At 40.4% G+C, this 15,621-nt stretch overlaps 1 protein-coding gene across 15 annotated transcripts in view; it reads left to right on the forward strand.

Moving 5' to 3' along the window:
• Nucleotides 1–15,621, forward strand: part of NEO1 (neogenin 1) — a 131,135-nt gene that overhangs the window by 94,589 nt on the left and 20,925 nt on the right. For 11 of the 15 annotated variants that reach the window (XM_078380964.1, XM_078380966.1, XM_072981707.2 and 8 more), the window contains exons 14-19: nucleotides 1,306–1,416; nucleotides 2,995–3,189; nucleotides 4,575–4,670; nucleotides 5,740–5,963; nucleotides 6,431–6,569; nucleotides 10,424–10,531. In XM_078380964.1, the coding sequence (XP_078237090.1) occupies nucleotides 1,306–1,416; nucleotides 2,995–3,189; nucleotides 4,575–4,670; nucleotides 5,740–5,963; nucleotides 6,431–6,569; nucleotides 10,424–10,531 (873 nt within the window). The remainder of the gene's footprint in view (nucleotides 1–1,305; nucleotides 1,417–2,994; nucleotides 3,190–4,574; nucleotides 4,671–5,739; nucleotides 5,964–6,430; nucleotides 6,570–10,423; nucleotides 10,532–15,621) is intronic. The other 4 variants (XM_072981709.2, XM_072981711.2, XM_072981717.2 and 1 more) reach the window with 1 other exon arrangement.

The raw sequence follows: 15,621 nt of genomic DNA on the forward strand, positions 1-15,621 counted from the left end.
GAAAAATACTGAGCCCTTTAGCAGGGCAAGGAGAAAAGAACAACATTTCCATATCCTCACAGGACAGGATTTACATCCATAGTAGATAGTGGCCCACCAGCGGACCCATAGGCCATAGAGCCTTTGCAGCCTCCTGGCTGGGAAGTTTCTTGTCTTAGAAGCAGAACCTAACTCATGTAGGATTCACTCCCGTGATCATGAAAAGAACAGAACTTCATCAGACAAGAATTTCATATACAAAGGATATAATTTCGTTTAAATAAATAGACATTTGATATATTTTTGTGGCTAGGCTAGGTTTCTCTTTGAAAGAAATGTACAGTGGGGTCTTGACTTGAGAACTTAATCTGTATTGGAAGGCGGTTCTCAAGTCAAAAAGTTCTCAGGTCAAATCTGCATTTCCCATAGGAATGCATTGAAAACCATTTGATCCGTATCTGCTCTTTTCCGTCCATAGAAACTAATGGGAAGCTGCTATTCTGCCTTCGACCACTAGAGGGGGATATTTTGTTTCTTTTTTTCTTAGGTCAAGAAAGGTTCAGGGAAGGCAGGGAAAAGACAGTCCAGGCAGTTACAGTACCAGGCAGTCCGAAGACTGTCTCCCAATCCACTCTCTAAACGCTGGGAGGAGTGAGGAAGCAGACAGGCACCCTTTTCACTGGCCAACAGTTAACTGAAAGTTCAAATTTTGCACTTTCCCTGCCTCCCACGTGGTTTTTTTTCAGTTCTTAACTCAAATCTAAGTACTTAAGTCAAGTCAATATTTTCCTGTGAGAGTGGTTCTTAAGTCAAAATGTTCTTAACTCGAGCCGTTCTTAAGTCAAGACCCCACTGTATTATATTTAAAGAAGATGAATAATCATTTGAAGAGCGAAGTCTTTTTTTTTTTAACAAAGAACTCACTTGGTCCTTCGCTGCTGATTTACAGAGAAGGTCATTGTAATATGCTAATCTTGGCACAGCTTGGCAGACAATGATTTGTGTCAACTGAATCTACTTGAACCTTTCGACATCCATCACTGAGTGCCATTCATAGCTTTGGATTATACTCAAGTAACCAACTGAGAGGTGGAAAGCAAAAGCATGAAACACTTAGCTAACTAGATTTATGTCAGACTTGACCCAAATCATATCCTAGAAATAACAGCTGTGTAAGCTGTTCATTTTAGGCACATATTTAATTTTACATTCACAAGGAATTAACTGTGATAATGGTGGAATTGATAATGTTCTTATTGCAACCAGAAACTTTGCTGACACTGTTCAGATCAATATTTTAATATTGTTCATTTTTTTTTTAATCAGGTCTGGAACGGGGTACAGAGTATAGCTTTCGGGTGGCTGCCTTGACGGTGAATGGTACGGGGCAATCTACTGATTGGATATCAGCAGAAACCTTTGAAAGTGACCTTGATGGTATGGATAAAAATGTACCTTGAAAGTGTGTGTGGTGTTGGGAATGTGAAGACCTAAAAGGAAGGTGTAATGTAGATTTGCATCCTTTTACCAAAGATACAGAATTGTTTACATGGGACATCTTTAGACCATAGAATCATGGAACTGTAAAACTGTAAAGGACCATCAATTCCAGGAAATCCACATCTAAAGTATCCTTGAGAGCTGCCCATCCAACGTCTACTTAAAAATTGCCAATGAAAGAGAGCCTTGTCACCCTCTGAGGCAGTCAAATCCATTGTCAGATGGCTGTCACTGTCAGGGCGTTCTTCCTATATTTAGTTGAAATCTCCTTTCTTGTAATTTGAATCCATTACTTCTATTCCAGTCCTCTTGAGCTGCCAAAGAAAAAAAGGCCCCTATATCTTCCATGTGACAGCCCTTCAGATACCTGAAGAAGGGTGTCATACTACTCAGTCTTCTCTTTTCCAGACTTAACAAGCCACGTTCTCCCAGTCTTTCTTCAACTGTGGTCTTAAACTGAAGACAGTAATCTAGGTGAGAGCTGACCAGAATAGAATAGAGTGGTACTATTACTTCCCTTGACCTGGACACAGTGCTTCTATTGATATAGCCTAGTATATTGTTGACATTTTTGTTTGTGATTTACTAAGATCCCTATATCCTTTTCACATGTACTACTGCCAAGTCATTTGTCTCCCATCCTAAATTTGTGCATCGTCCCACCTAAGTGTAGCCCTTTACATTTTTCCCTGTTGAAATTCATTAGTGTTAGCCCAGGTCTCCCATGTGATAAGCTAATTTTGAATTCTGATTCTGCCTTCTGATGTATTAGCAACTGCTCCAAGTTTGGAGTCATCGGCAGATTTAATTATTATCTTCCAAGTTATAATGAAGATAATGAACAACTCTGGGCCTAGGACGTAATTCTGTGGCACCCCACTTGTCACTCCCCTCCAGGATGAGGAGACAAGAAGTAGGATGCATTTGATTAGCTTGCATTCCAAACTTGTGGCCTGAATTGTCTAATTGCAGTAATGGGTGAGGGTTACTGCATCCCACTAAAATTGAGGCAAAATGTAGGCTAGATCACATGTTCTCCATTTACATTGCTATTAATAAGATAGCTAGAGCTACATAAGGGGAAATGTTATAACAGTGGTTAGCGATGCAATGACCACTGACGTGAAAAACAGTTTCATGTAAGAGAAGGAACTCTGTAGCGGTTGCCTCAGCCATAGGAATATGCTTCACCTCCATCAGAGTCTTTGGTTTGCTCAGGTAGCCAAATCTATGTCTTTACAAAACATCATGATGAAGTAATATGCATATAGCATCAGCAATTGGCTAAATAGTTAACGAAGTTCACATCTTTATGAAAGCTTTTTTTTGCCTTGAAAATGTTAAGTACAATATTTAGTACAGAATTAGTGATTCTTATTTTAGCTGTAATATTTTTTCTCCTTGACCCCAACTGTCAGAGTTAATATTACCCACTAGCAAGAACAGTAATAAAATACTTCACATTGAACATTTTTGAAGTTAATTGGTTTAAATAGGATTTTCTCTTCTTTGTAGAAACTCGTGTTCCAGATGTTCCAAGTTCCCTACATGTCCGGCCACTTGTAACCAGTATTGTTGTGAGTTGGACTCCACCTGAAAACCAGAACATTGTGGTCAGAGGTTATGCCATAGGCTACGGTGTAGGCAGTCCCCATGCACAGACCATCAAAGTGGATTATAAACAACGATATTATACTATTGAGAATTTGGGTAAGGAACAGTTGTAATAGGAACAAATGTACTTGGTTTTCATATTCTTGATATTTTTAAAGTTAACAGTATAAGAGCAATATTAATCTTTATATCATAAGAGTACTTTCTTTCTGTCAGCTAATATAACCCTGCTGTAAAAATACCTGTGTCTTTCATCCATTCTGAAAACTTCATGCTGCTCAAAAACATTCTGTGTTCAAAACCAATGTGAACATAAAATACATTTTTTCCTGCAGTGGAGAAGGGTAGTCTAACATGGATAAGTCCTCCCCTTTGCTCCAGAGGCAGGACCAGCCTTTCCCTGATAGCTTTCCCTGTGCACCCTTCCAGTTTCTGCACCACCAAGATTCAGGGGGCAGGTTTTTTTGAATGAACTCCTCTTTATTGCCTTCTTGGCTTAATTCACCTTTCCCTGAGGGAGATCCATAATGAATACTGATGACAGCCTTGAGCTGTCTTTGGTTCCTCTGAGGATCTGTCCAGTTATGGTGGCAGGTGAAGAGGGGCATTCCTTCCAGCCACTGAGGCCAGAGGTGGTGTTACAACCCGTTTTGGTGTTGAGACTACTTTGTTGTTTTTTAGTCATTTAGTCGTGTCCCCATGGACCAGAGCACGCCAGGCCCTCCTGTCTTCCACTGCCTCCCGGCGTTGGGTCAAATTCATGTTGGTTGCTTCGATGACACTGTCCAACCATCTCATCCTCTGTCGTCCCCCTCTCCTCTTGCCTTCACACTTTCCTAACATCAAGGACTTTTCCAAGGAGTCTTCTCTTCTTATGAGATGGCCAACTGCTCAACTTAGCAGTTGAGACTGCTAAGCAGATGCAAATAACAGCTGAACCAGCTGCTTGCCTGACTGCAGCTCCTGAGTCCCCATGAGTCAGAGAGGTAGAGTCTTGGAGACTGCTGTTCAAGGTCAGCACTTAGCTGGCGAAGCAACCACTGTGTTAAGTGAGAGGAGGTTCCATCCCATTCCAATGAGTTTTTTGTTGCTGGTGTCAGAGAAAGGGTCCTGGTGCTTTCAATATTGAAGTAGGTCTTACAGGCTTTCCTCCATATGACCTAGATCAGAATTTTGAACCTTTCTACTCTAAAGCACCAGACTGTATAAATTCCTTGTGTTATCAATAGAAAAGACTGTGGCTCACTCTACCGGGAACGTGGGTACATTAACAGCTGAACTGGCTATTTCTCTGACAGGGAGGGAAAGCAGTTACACCTTCTCACACACCCAAAGCAAGAAAACCCCCACACTTTTAAGCTTATTGGTTCATTTTTCTCAGTTACTATGTATGGCTGAAATTATTAAAGCAAGCAAAGGTTTAACAGCTAGATGTTTGTAATGAATTAGTAGCAGTAATTTGAATTCTTTATTTTCTTTAGATCCCAGTTCTCATTATGTCATCACTTTGAAAGCTTATAACAACGTTGGTGAAGGAATCCCACTCTATGAGAGTGCAGTAACCAGGGCCTACACAGGTAAGTCATGTCTGTTTTCAAAACAACCAGCCTTGTTTCTTGTGATCCAAGTACTTTTTAATATAGCTTGCAGATTTTTTAAATATACATATTCTTGCATTGTAATTTAAATAAGGTGTTTACATCTGATCCGTATTCCTGAATTTACACTTATTCACATTACACTCCAATGTTGGCCATAGCATAAAATATATAAAATGATGGCATGTTTTGCTCAAGAACTTCACAGTTTACAGTAGCTTTTAATTGTGGGCATGTGCGTATGTCTTTGAATATCATTGTTTATTGGGGAATATTTGGTAGGTGTGTGATCCAGCACTACTACAGAAACCACCCCAGCTGCCCTTGTAGCAGTCACATTTGCTATGTAATGCATGCAGTTACTCCTAAATCTCTCTATAATCGCTTGGTATATCTAATGAGTGTTCAAATAGAACTGTCTAATCATAAACTGCAGCATGTTAACTTGGGTTTTAAACAGTCACCCAGTAACATTTGTTATATTGTTTCTTGTGGTTACTAATGTCACTTTCTGTCATGTAGCATCTTGGGGGAGAAACTCTCTTTTTTTAAGGCACTTTGTTGCTGAGCTACATTTGAGGTGTTTTAACATTGATGTTTTCTGATTTAATAACAAGTCTGTATGAAAGATTAACTGACCGTGTTGGATGCTAATTCAGTTTTGCTTTTCCAGCATCGTTTTGAAGATGGGCTAAATCAATATTTTAATCTAGCTAATGCTAGTGATCATAATTAGTAAACAATTTCAGATAAGTAATAACATGTTTGAAATTGTAATCTTGTTACTTTTGCAACAATTTGCTGAAGTATTCAACTTTGTATGCTGTTTATGACGTGTTTTAAGAAGGAATCAAAATAGTCACTGAAAACGTTTTTGTTATTCTTGTGTTGCCTATTAACTCTGGCTTTTCTCTCTTTTTCTTCATTCCTCACATTTCATTTCATCGTATTACCCTGCATTTCACCCTTTTGTTTTGTATTCATGTATAATGGCCACCTTCTTTCTTTTTATTGTAATACCCTACTTTTTTGCCCATCAATTCCCTAGACACTTCTGAAGTTGATTTATTTGTTGTTAATGCTCCATACACTCCAGTGCCAGATCCCTCCCCCATGATGCCACCTGTGGGAGTTCAGGCTTCTATTCTGAGCCATGACACCATAAGAATCACCTGGGCAGACAATTCTCTGCCGAAAAACCAGAAGGTCTCAGATGCCCGTTACTACACAGTCCGCTGGAAAACCAACATTCCTGCCAACACAAAATACAAGGTAATACATGAAATCAGCAGTGCAGTTTGCATCTTCTTATCAAAACGTATTTGAAAACAAAAAATCGTTTTTGAGTGTGTGTTTCCCTGATCTATCATAGTAGAGTGGGAAAAATGATCTGGAATCTGTGATCTGTCATAATAAAGTGGGAAGAATGATCAGGAATTGAGCCGAAATTCAGAACAGTTCTAGTACCTGCATTTAGAACAATTTAGTATATATTGGGAGAGAGTTAATGAAAATATAAAGATGCAGTGATGCATGAGACCAATCTTCTCCATTCTAGTCCCTTTAAGGTATTTTGAACTTCAGCTATCATCATCCCTAGCCAACCTAGCCAGTGTTTTTAAAAATGTTAAGAGCTGCAGTCTAAAAGATAGGGTGGGAGAAAGTTGCTGTATGTTGTTCTCATCACGAGAGTATTGAATACAGATATTTTCATTTGACTACCCATTGATTTGTTATAGACTGCGAATACAACCACATTAAGTTTTTTAGTGACTGGCTTGAAACCAAACACCTTATATGAATTTTCTGTGATGGTGACTAAAGGCCGAAGATCAAGTACTTGGAGTATGACGGCACACGGAACTACATTTGAACTAGGTACTATTATTGAATCATTTCTAGAAGTGTTGACAGTGACATTTTTCACAGGATATATCATTATTGCTGGTTACATGCCTATGTATAAATATCGTGCTGGCAGTCACATACTTTGAAGATGTGGGGAATTTTTACAGTTCTTTGAACGAAATAAATTACATATGCAAATAAGTAGATTTGTTATGCAAAAGATTTTTTAAACCCTCTATAATATTTCATAAACTTCATCTTAATAGCAGCTGCTAAGAAAAACATTATGGTTAATAATTAATGGAGGAATGTTTAATTATTGAACAAGTAAGATAAGACAAGCTCTGATATGACCCTTGAAGGAGCAATCACAAGTACAAGCTTCTTTCATTTTAATGAGAATTGCAAAAGTAGAGAGGTTTGAGAACAGACAGTTTCAGTAACTGAGAGACCTATATTAGTTTGCCTGCTTTCAGATTCATTTCCTTTGCTCCATGTTTTTTAATTTGCATGTTATCTAGGATGATTTACTTTATGGTAACTTTAAAATCTTGTTCCTGTAGTGAGGATAAATATAAATGTGAATGCCTCTAAAGGCAACAAATGTTTAAACATAACAAAAGGTATTCTGGCCTCCTAACAGAGCAGTTTTGTGGAGTCAATGTAAATTTAAATGTACTATGTTTTTTATTTTTGTTTCCAAAATAGAATAAACTCCACAGAACTCATTATTAGATCTTTTGGGTCCACTGTGCACAATGAGATCTGAATCAATAATTCCAAATTATGTGTCTTTATTGTACCTTCCTGCATACAGCAATAGTATCTAAAACTAAAAAGCGGACCAGCATTTACGAATATACGTCATTGTGTCCAGGGCTGATGGGTTGCCAGGGATGTGCATAGGTCCATCAGCTTTCTTGAGGTTTTGTTAGTATTCAAAGTTTGCAGAGCCTTTCAGCCATTAGTCACAGGCAGTTTGGTGCTGATCAGCACCAACAGATCCACCGTGGTGTGGTACCTAAGCAAACAGGGTGGGACCAGGTTTAAGAAACTTGTAGACCTCATTATTTGCTGGTCATCATTCAAGGATAGATGAATCTCTATGAGATTTACAATACCTTGGACAAGATGGAAAGAAATCGCAGGAATGTTGCTTGCTACTGGCCAGAATGCCTCTTTGTTTGGGTACCAGGAAATGTAATGCTGGTCTACTTTAAGAACACAGAGCTCTAAGAGCTGTACCTTTCCCCTCTACCCTCAAATGCTGTCTATGCCAATAGATAAATCTCTCCACGTGAAAGATGCAAAAAGAGTTGACTTTTAACATCCAGAGAAAGGCTGTTTTCAGAAAGTACTCTTGATGTTTCTCAGATTGTTCTGGAATAGAGAAGGACAAACCATTTCTGTTCAAAAACTGCTCAGTGTGTCATGAAAACATCACCTTAGCTCACCAACTGGCCAAGACAGCTCTGTGTAAAACCCCCAGCAGCCAATAGACAAGGGCTGTAGCCACCTCTGCCATGATTTAAGAAGGATATCCTTACTTGCCTTGTGTCAGGCAGCAGCCTAGTCTCAGCTGTTCACTTTCATCTGACACTACCACCTAGAGACCAGGTCTGAGAGGGGTGTTTTGTTTGGAAGAAAAGATCTCTCTGCAGTGTTCAGTAGATGCAGGTACCTACCCACCTGCCTCTGCAGCCTTTTAAGGAGGTGAACTCACTGATCTTCCTCCAGTGGAAATGCACAGAGATTATGAAGAATGCAAACAGATTGCTCACCTGTGACTCTTGTTGTTCAAGCGGCCATCTGTACATTCACATGACCCATTATCCTCCTCCCCTCTGGCTAACAGCTGAGCCCTGCCACTATGTTGTCCAAATTTTTGAACTGAGGAAAGTGCGCTGACATGTGTATTATAGTCAGGAGTAGAAGGGCTGCTGCCCAAACTCTCTCCATCTAGAAGGCATTGAAGGGTGACTCTGTGCAGGTGCAGACTCATAAGTAGTCTTGTCCCTATCTTCGAAAAGGGCAAAAAAGAGGAACCTGGGAACTACAGGCCAGTCAGCCTGACATCAATCCTAGGCAAAATTCTGGAACAAATTATTAAACAAGTCAAGCATCTAGAAAACAATGCAATAATAACTGGAAGCCAACACGGATTTGTCAAGAACAAATCCTACCAGACTAACCTGATTTCATTTTTTTGATCAGGTCACCTCCCAGACAGACAGAAGGAAGGCTGTAGACATAGTATATCTTGACTTCAGCAAAGCTTTTGACAGAGTGCCCCATGAGATCCTGATTAGCAAGCTAACTAGGTGTGGGCTGGATAGATGAAGTGTCAGGTGGATACACAATTGGCTACAGACTCGTGCTCCGAGGGTGATGATTAATGGCTCCTCCAAGAACTGGGCAGAGGTAACAAGTGGGTTATCCCAAAGCTCTGTCGTGAGCCCGGTGCTCTTCAACATTTTTATTAATGACTTGGATGAGGGAGTGCAGGGATGCATTTCAGACTTGCAGATGAAGCAAAATTGGGTTGAATAGCTAATACCCTGGAAGACAGAAACAAAATTCAAAATGTATTCGCGAAGGCTTTCGCAGCCGGGATCTAATGGTTGTTGTGGGTTTTTCGGGCTCTTCAGCCGTGTTCTAAAGGTTGTTCTTCCTGACGTTTCACCAGTCTCTGTGGCCGGCATCTTCAGAGGACAGCACTCTGTGCTCTGGATTAACAAGCTAACTAAGGGTGGGCTGGATAGATGAAGTGTCAGAGTGCTGTCCTCTGAAGATGCCGGCCACAGAGACTGGTGAAACGTTAGGAAGAACCACCTTCAGAACATGGCCAAAGAGCCCGAAAAACCCACAACAACCAAAATTCAAAATGATCTGGATAAGGTGGAGCCTTGGGCTGAAAACAACAGAATGAAATTCAACAGGGATAAGTGCACACTACTGCACCTCAAAAAAAAGAAATCAAATGCATAGTTACAAGATGGGGGATACCTGGCTCAGCAATACTATAAGCGAGAAGGATCTTGGAATTGTCATAGATCACAAGCTGAGTATGAGCTAACGGTATGAGGTGGCTACAAAAAAAAAAAAAGACAAATTCTATTTTAGGCTGCATTAATAGAAGTATAGTTTCCAAATCCTGCATGGTGCTAATTCCCCTTTATTCAGAACTGGTTAGGCCTCATCTAGAGTATTATGTCTAGTTTTGAAAATCACACTTCAAGAAGGATGCTGACAAATTGGAAAAAGTTTAGAGGAGGGCAACAAGGATGATCAGGGGACTGGAAACCAAGCCCTATGAGGAAAGACTGAAAGAACTGGGCATGTTTAGCCTTGAGAAAAGAAGACAGAGGTGTGATGTCATAGCACTTTTCAAATACTTGTTAGGCTGACATAGAGAATAGGGGCAGGATCTGTTCTTGATCATCCTGGAGTGCAGGACACACAGCAATGGGCTTAAGTTACACCAAGTCAGATTTTGATTGAACATCAGGAAAAACTTCCTAACCGTTAGAGCAGTAAGACAGTGGAACCAATTACCTTGAGAAATGGTGAGTGTTCCAACACTGGAGGCATTCAAGAGAAATTTAGAGAAGCACCTGGCAGATGTCCTTTGATTTGTATTCCTGCATCAAGCAAGGGGCTGGACTTGATGGCCTTTTAAGCCCCTTCCAACTTCACTATTCTATGATTCTACTATGACTGCATAGAAAACTACTCAAGATATGCTACAGATAAATAGCCTATTTTTCTTGTTGGGAGTTGGTAGGCTTGTCTTTTTTGTAGCCGAATGTAACTGTAGCAGAACACACTGGTGGGTATAGGTGATGTCGCCTAATATATGTTTAACGTTAGCATCCTTCTTGCAGTTCCAACTTCACCCCCAAAAGATGTGACAGTAGTGAGTAAAGAAGGAAAGCCCCGAACCATCATCGTCAATTGGCAGCCTCCGTCTGAAGCAAATGGAAAAATTACAGGTGAAGGTTCTTCTGAATATCTTACATGCTTATTTTGCCATTCAGGTTACCTACTGGAGAAGAATAATTGCTAAGGCTGCTGGAGAATACAGTACAAATCCTAAAATTGGTTCTGCCATTTTGATGTTAAAGGAAAAACTCATATTAAATCTCTTTTGCTTTGATATAATTGAAGCTTGAACATTCAGTCAGCTTACTGTTACAGTATAAGTAAAAGCATCAAATGTTTGAGTGATCTTTTGGTGCATTAAATCCTTAGAACCAAGTTTAGACCAGGACCTGTTTGAACTTTAAATAGTATTCAGGTAAGATGCTTACATTGACACGTAGACCAAAGCAAACTGATGTCAGCTTGTCAAAGGATAAAGGTGCCTGCTTCCTGACTTCATACTTTTCTTTCTTTCTGTGTGCTCCATTGAAGAACGGAAGGACTTTTGCCTACCACAGAGAAAATCATGTGAAGATTGGTGGTATCTTCTGCTGGATGTTATTCTTCCAGTTTTAACTGGAGGAACCCCCCAAAAAACAGAAAGCTGTGTCAGAGTTTGTGACAGGCCTGAAGACAAACTTCAAAAAGAAGCGAGTGCCAGTATTTGAGACCAATAAAAGGGAATGCATCACACAGTGTGTAGTTAAAATACAGAGTGATATGTGAAGAACTGAATGAGCCAGCAATTTGTTTTTTTTAAAAGGGTTAGTTTGGACAAATGCCTGGAGGATAAGGTCATCGGTGAATACTAGTTGTATGGACTCACCAGCCGCAGAGGCAGTATACCTGTCAGTAGCAGCTGCCAGGGATATGAATGAGAGTATACTGTTGTGCTTATGCTCTCTGTGGCCTTCCCTTAGGCATCTGGTGTAATCTTGCTGTTCAGTTCAGTCCTTAAACTGTCATGCTACTGTCTTCTGTTAGTTTCTCTTTTTAAAAAAAAAATGTCTACCTTTAGTTCTAATTTCCACCTCCCATTACTGTTTTTACTTCTCTTGTATGGTATTTTCATTGCCTCGGGGCTTATTGCACTAAAGGCCCCATGTTAGGAATGTACACACTGTACCAGCAAGTAGCTGCTAGCAGATAACCCCTTCTGCCTCAGAGAAGGGTGTAAAGTGGACTCTTCCAACTTTTGTTAGAATTCCACTTATCAGGCTCACTGAGGTTGTTTTTCTCAAGTAAGAATGCTCTCAAGGAAGCAGGCTCTGAGCCCTTCAGATTCTGTGGCTGCCAGTTTCAGGTTCATTATCTGTTCCCTTTTCGTGTCACCTGACCTGTTGCTTCTCGCTCCACTAATGGGTGCTCTGGCCACAAATATGGAACCCTGTTCTTTTCTTTCTGCCCCACACTGACCTTTTGGTCTAACCACTCATGGAATCAGGCCTGACTCCCATTTTCTCTTAACTGCTCCAGGACAGCAGCAACATCCATGGTGGAGAAAGCCAAACCTTTCTAAAGCCAGGTCTCCTTACAGATGATTCCAGTTTGGCAGATTCTCCAGAATCAGCTCCAATAAACTGTAACACCAGATTTATGTTCAGCACAGAACCATGTGAAAGGTCTCCCTCTGGTGGATTGTGTTTCTAACAGAAGTCTGTACAAAATTTAAACTGAAACGTGGCCAGAAAAGGAAAGTTAAATATGCCGTTTCTCCTTCTCCTTCATAGTCTTAGTGGATTCACACATATCGATTATCTTTTGTGCCTCCACAGCATGTTCTGGACCTTTTCAGACTGAGCCACTGAGTGTTGGAGTTGCTCCCCTCCACTCTAATGGACATGTACACAGTAGTTCTCTCCATTTCCATAAGATCCTTTTCATATGCCATCCAGACAATGCTGTTTCAGAATTCCTCAGTCCTCTACACCTTCTGCTATTTGTCTGTATATACTTTTCTTTTTCCCCTTCTCCATTGTCATCATATGGACTAATAAAAGGCACGTTTTGTTAGATAATTGATAGTTCCTGTTTGGATAAACAGCCTTCACCTTTCAGTAATATAAAATTCAGGAAGTCTTGCCAAATTTCAACAAACTTACTCTATCAGTCTCTTGCTGTATTTTATATCTGATGTCAATTTTAATTTATTGCAAACAGCTAGTTTTATTCGTTAGAATAGACAGTTGTTCTCCCCCATCCCCTTTGGAGGATGGCCTCCAGTCTACTTTCTGGCACCAACCTTGCAATTCAAAAAGTGTTCCTCCTGTGGTGCCAAGATAACCTTAACTGGTCACTCCAACTGCTGCTTTGCTTAGGAGAAAGTCATAATGCACAAACCTGCAAACCTGCTTGGCCTTTACACTGCAAGTCTAGAAAATTGTGACGCTTACATAAGAGCACACCTTTGATTTAAGGTTGCTTTCTCTTTGGACTCATTGGCAAAGCAGCAACCCCTTAAGTCATTTGCTGCTGGAGGTGTCTTTCACCTTCAGTGCAGAGATAGCTACCACAGCACCATCAACAATACAGACTGAAAGACCACCACACCCAATCGACTCCTCTTCTTTGACCACACTGTGTGCTGTGGTTTTGATGTTACTATTTATGTGCTACCTTTGGCATCAACTCTAAGCCCAAACTAAAGAGACCTCCAGCTTTTGCAGAGCTAGAGGGTCAAAAGAGGGACAAGAAACCTCCTGTAAAGGTTTCCTCAATGGGGGGAGGGGGTTCCTTCGATAGAGCCCTGAAACACCTCTTCTGGCATCACAGGGTTTGCCACAAAGAAGTATAATTCTGGTCTCCTCCCCATCATTGAAGAAGAGGTTATCTTGCAAGCCTCATCACCCCAGGATGTTCTCGGTATGCAACAAGAGCAGGTCTCTGCCTTGAAGGGCAGGATAATAGAGATGTCTCTGCAGACAATGGGCTGTCAAGTTTGGTCCAGCCACAGAACTATTTGATGACCCATGCTCAGTGTCAGTCTTCATCCTGCTCTCCCTGCTTTCATTGCTACTCCAGATCATGGTCAGAGGAATATTCACCATCCTCCTCTTATTCTCATTATCCGCATACTCTGTATACTTCATGGAACCTGGTGCACTGCTATCCCAACTGCTGTCAATACTCATCACCTTCCTGTGCCTGGGATCACAAATCAGTTGATAAATCTCCCTATAGCTTCGGGAGGACCCATAGTATCACTCATGATCCCATCAGGACTGGGAGAGATGTAAACGTTTCCTTTCACTTGATAATGGCTTTTCCCATCAATTACCACAAAATTTGTTTGATCACCTGACACAACTTCCTCTCAAGTGGCAGAAGTACTGCTTTATCAACCTCTGCCACATACTATCCTTGATACTGACCATGACATCACCAACCTTGATACTGGGACCAAAACTGTCAAATCTTCTGACAGGACCACCTAATCACCTTTCAGCCTCATACCTGGGATCCTTCACGTTTTCAACATGGCTGCTGACTTTACTTCTGACCTCGTCAACAGTGTCAACTGTCAGCAGTATCATCCTGAGTACCAGCTACCTCAGAATCACTGTTTGTACTTGGTGCCTCAGTTATATTCTTTTTAATGCTAGTTATGTTCTTTTATCAGTTTAAAATGTGACTAAAATATCTTCAGTTAATTAACTTTTGGCATAGTGATATGTTTTTAGCAATCTTGTATTGATTCTCTTTTTTTTGTATCTGAAAAAAAGTAAGAAAATCAGAGAGCTTAAACCAACTAGTAATTTATTTTATGAAAAACATCCCTCATGCTTTAATGGAAGATCTTTCTCTCAAGAGCAAAGGGTTTATAATTGTCTTACTCTGGAACATTAAAGAAGAAGAATATACTGCCTGCCACTTTTATTAAACTATACAAATAGCTTTCTTGTGTGAGCTGTATAATTTGTGAGCTGGGGACCTGGATTTAGTCCATTGTCTATTTAATTATATACTGCATTTTCCCCTACATGTAATATGTTCAAAGAATAGATTAGGCACGTGCTCCTGATTCAGAAATTATTCAGAAAATGAAGCAAAGCAGGGATATTTGTCATTTTCCAAACTGATTTGCAGCAAAGTGAAGATGAAGCCCAAACAAGTGCTTGAACTGAATTTGAGCTTTCTAGAATGCCAAATATTGACACAGCACTTTGAAGGTTAAAAAGAGCTGATCAAATAAAGAAACACAGAAAATGAAAGTAATACTATACTAGAAGAATGAGGATGTGCAGAGCAGGACTTGACAGTTCAATCACCAGTGAAAAAAGCCCAAGCTCTCTTGCAAACCCCCTGGTAGGGAATTTCCTTATCCCTGTGATGGCAGCCATTTTGCATTGAAAGGATGTAAGAAAATACAGTGGTGCCTCGCATTACAATGTTAATTTGTTCCAGTGAAATGGCTGTAGAATGAAAACATCGTAAAGCGATTTTTAAAAGCCCATAGAAACGCATTGAAACCTGATTAATGCGTTCCTATGGGCTTGAAACTCACCGTCCAGCGAAGATCCTCCATAGCACGGCCATTTTCGCTGCCCGTGCAGCGAGGAATCCGTCCCAGAAAACAGCAGGCAGCCGTTTTTTTTTCCCGGTGACCATTTTGAAACTGCCGATCAGCTGTGCGAAAATCGTCATTTTGCGATGATTGGTTAGCGAAGCAGGGAACCGATCATTGCAAAGCGAAAAAAACCCATAGGAAACATCCTTTTGCGATCGCAAAAACTTTGTCATTATGCGATTTCGTCGTAAAACGAAGTGCTCGTCTTGCGAGGCACCACTGTACAGAGGGACTGCTATTCCCATTGCTTTAATTTTCAGGAGGAGTATTTGCTTGTTTGTTTGGTTTGGTTTTAGGCAACTGCGGGTCTCAATCCAATTAACTGAGTTACTTGTGTGTCTGAAGTTTGTGTGGGATTTATGTGTGATAGGTCATGGCAGTGTTAGGAACAGGACATAATCTAAATTGCATGGCTCTTGGTGGAGATGGGGAAGAAGAAAGGAAACTCAGGAGGTTAAGAATTATTTATTTATTGGTGCTTCTGCGTGTCACGTTCCATCCAAGGTTAGATCACTTTATTTTTCTCATGTTTGTATTTTTTTTTTCACTATTCAGACAGATACGTATATGCAAATATTTTAAAATGTTGAGATG

Source organism: Pogona vitticeps, chromosome 12, assembly GCF_051106095.1.
Source record: "Pogona vitticeps strain Pit_001003342236 chromosome 12, PviZW2.1, whole genome shotgun sequence".
NCBI classification, from domain to species: domain Eukaryota; kingdom Metazoa; phylum Chordata; class Lepidosauria; order Squamata; family Agamidae; genus Pogona; species Pogona vitticeps.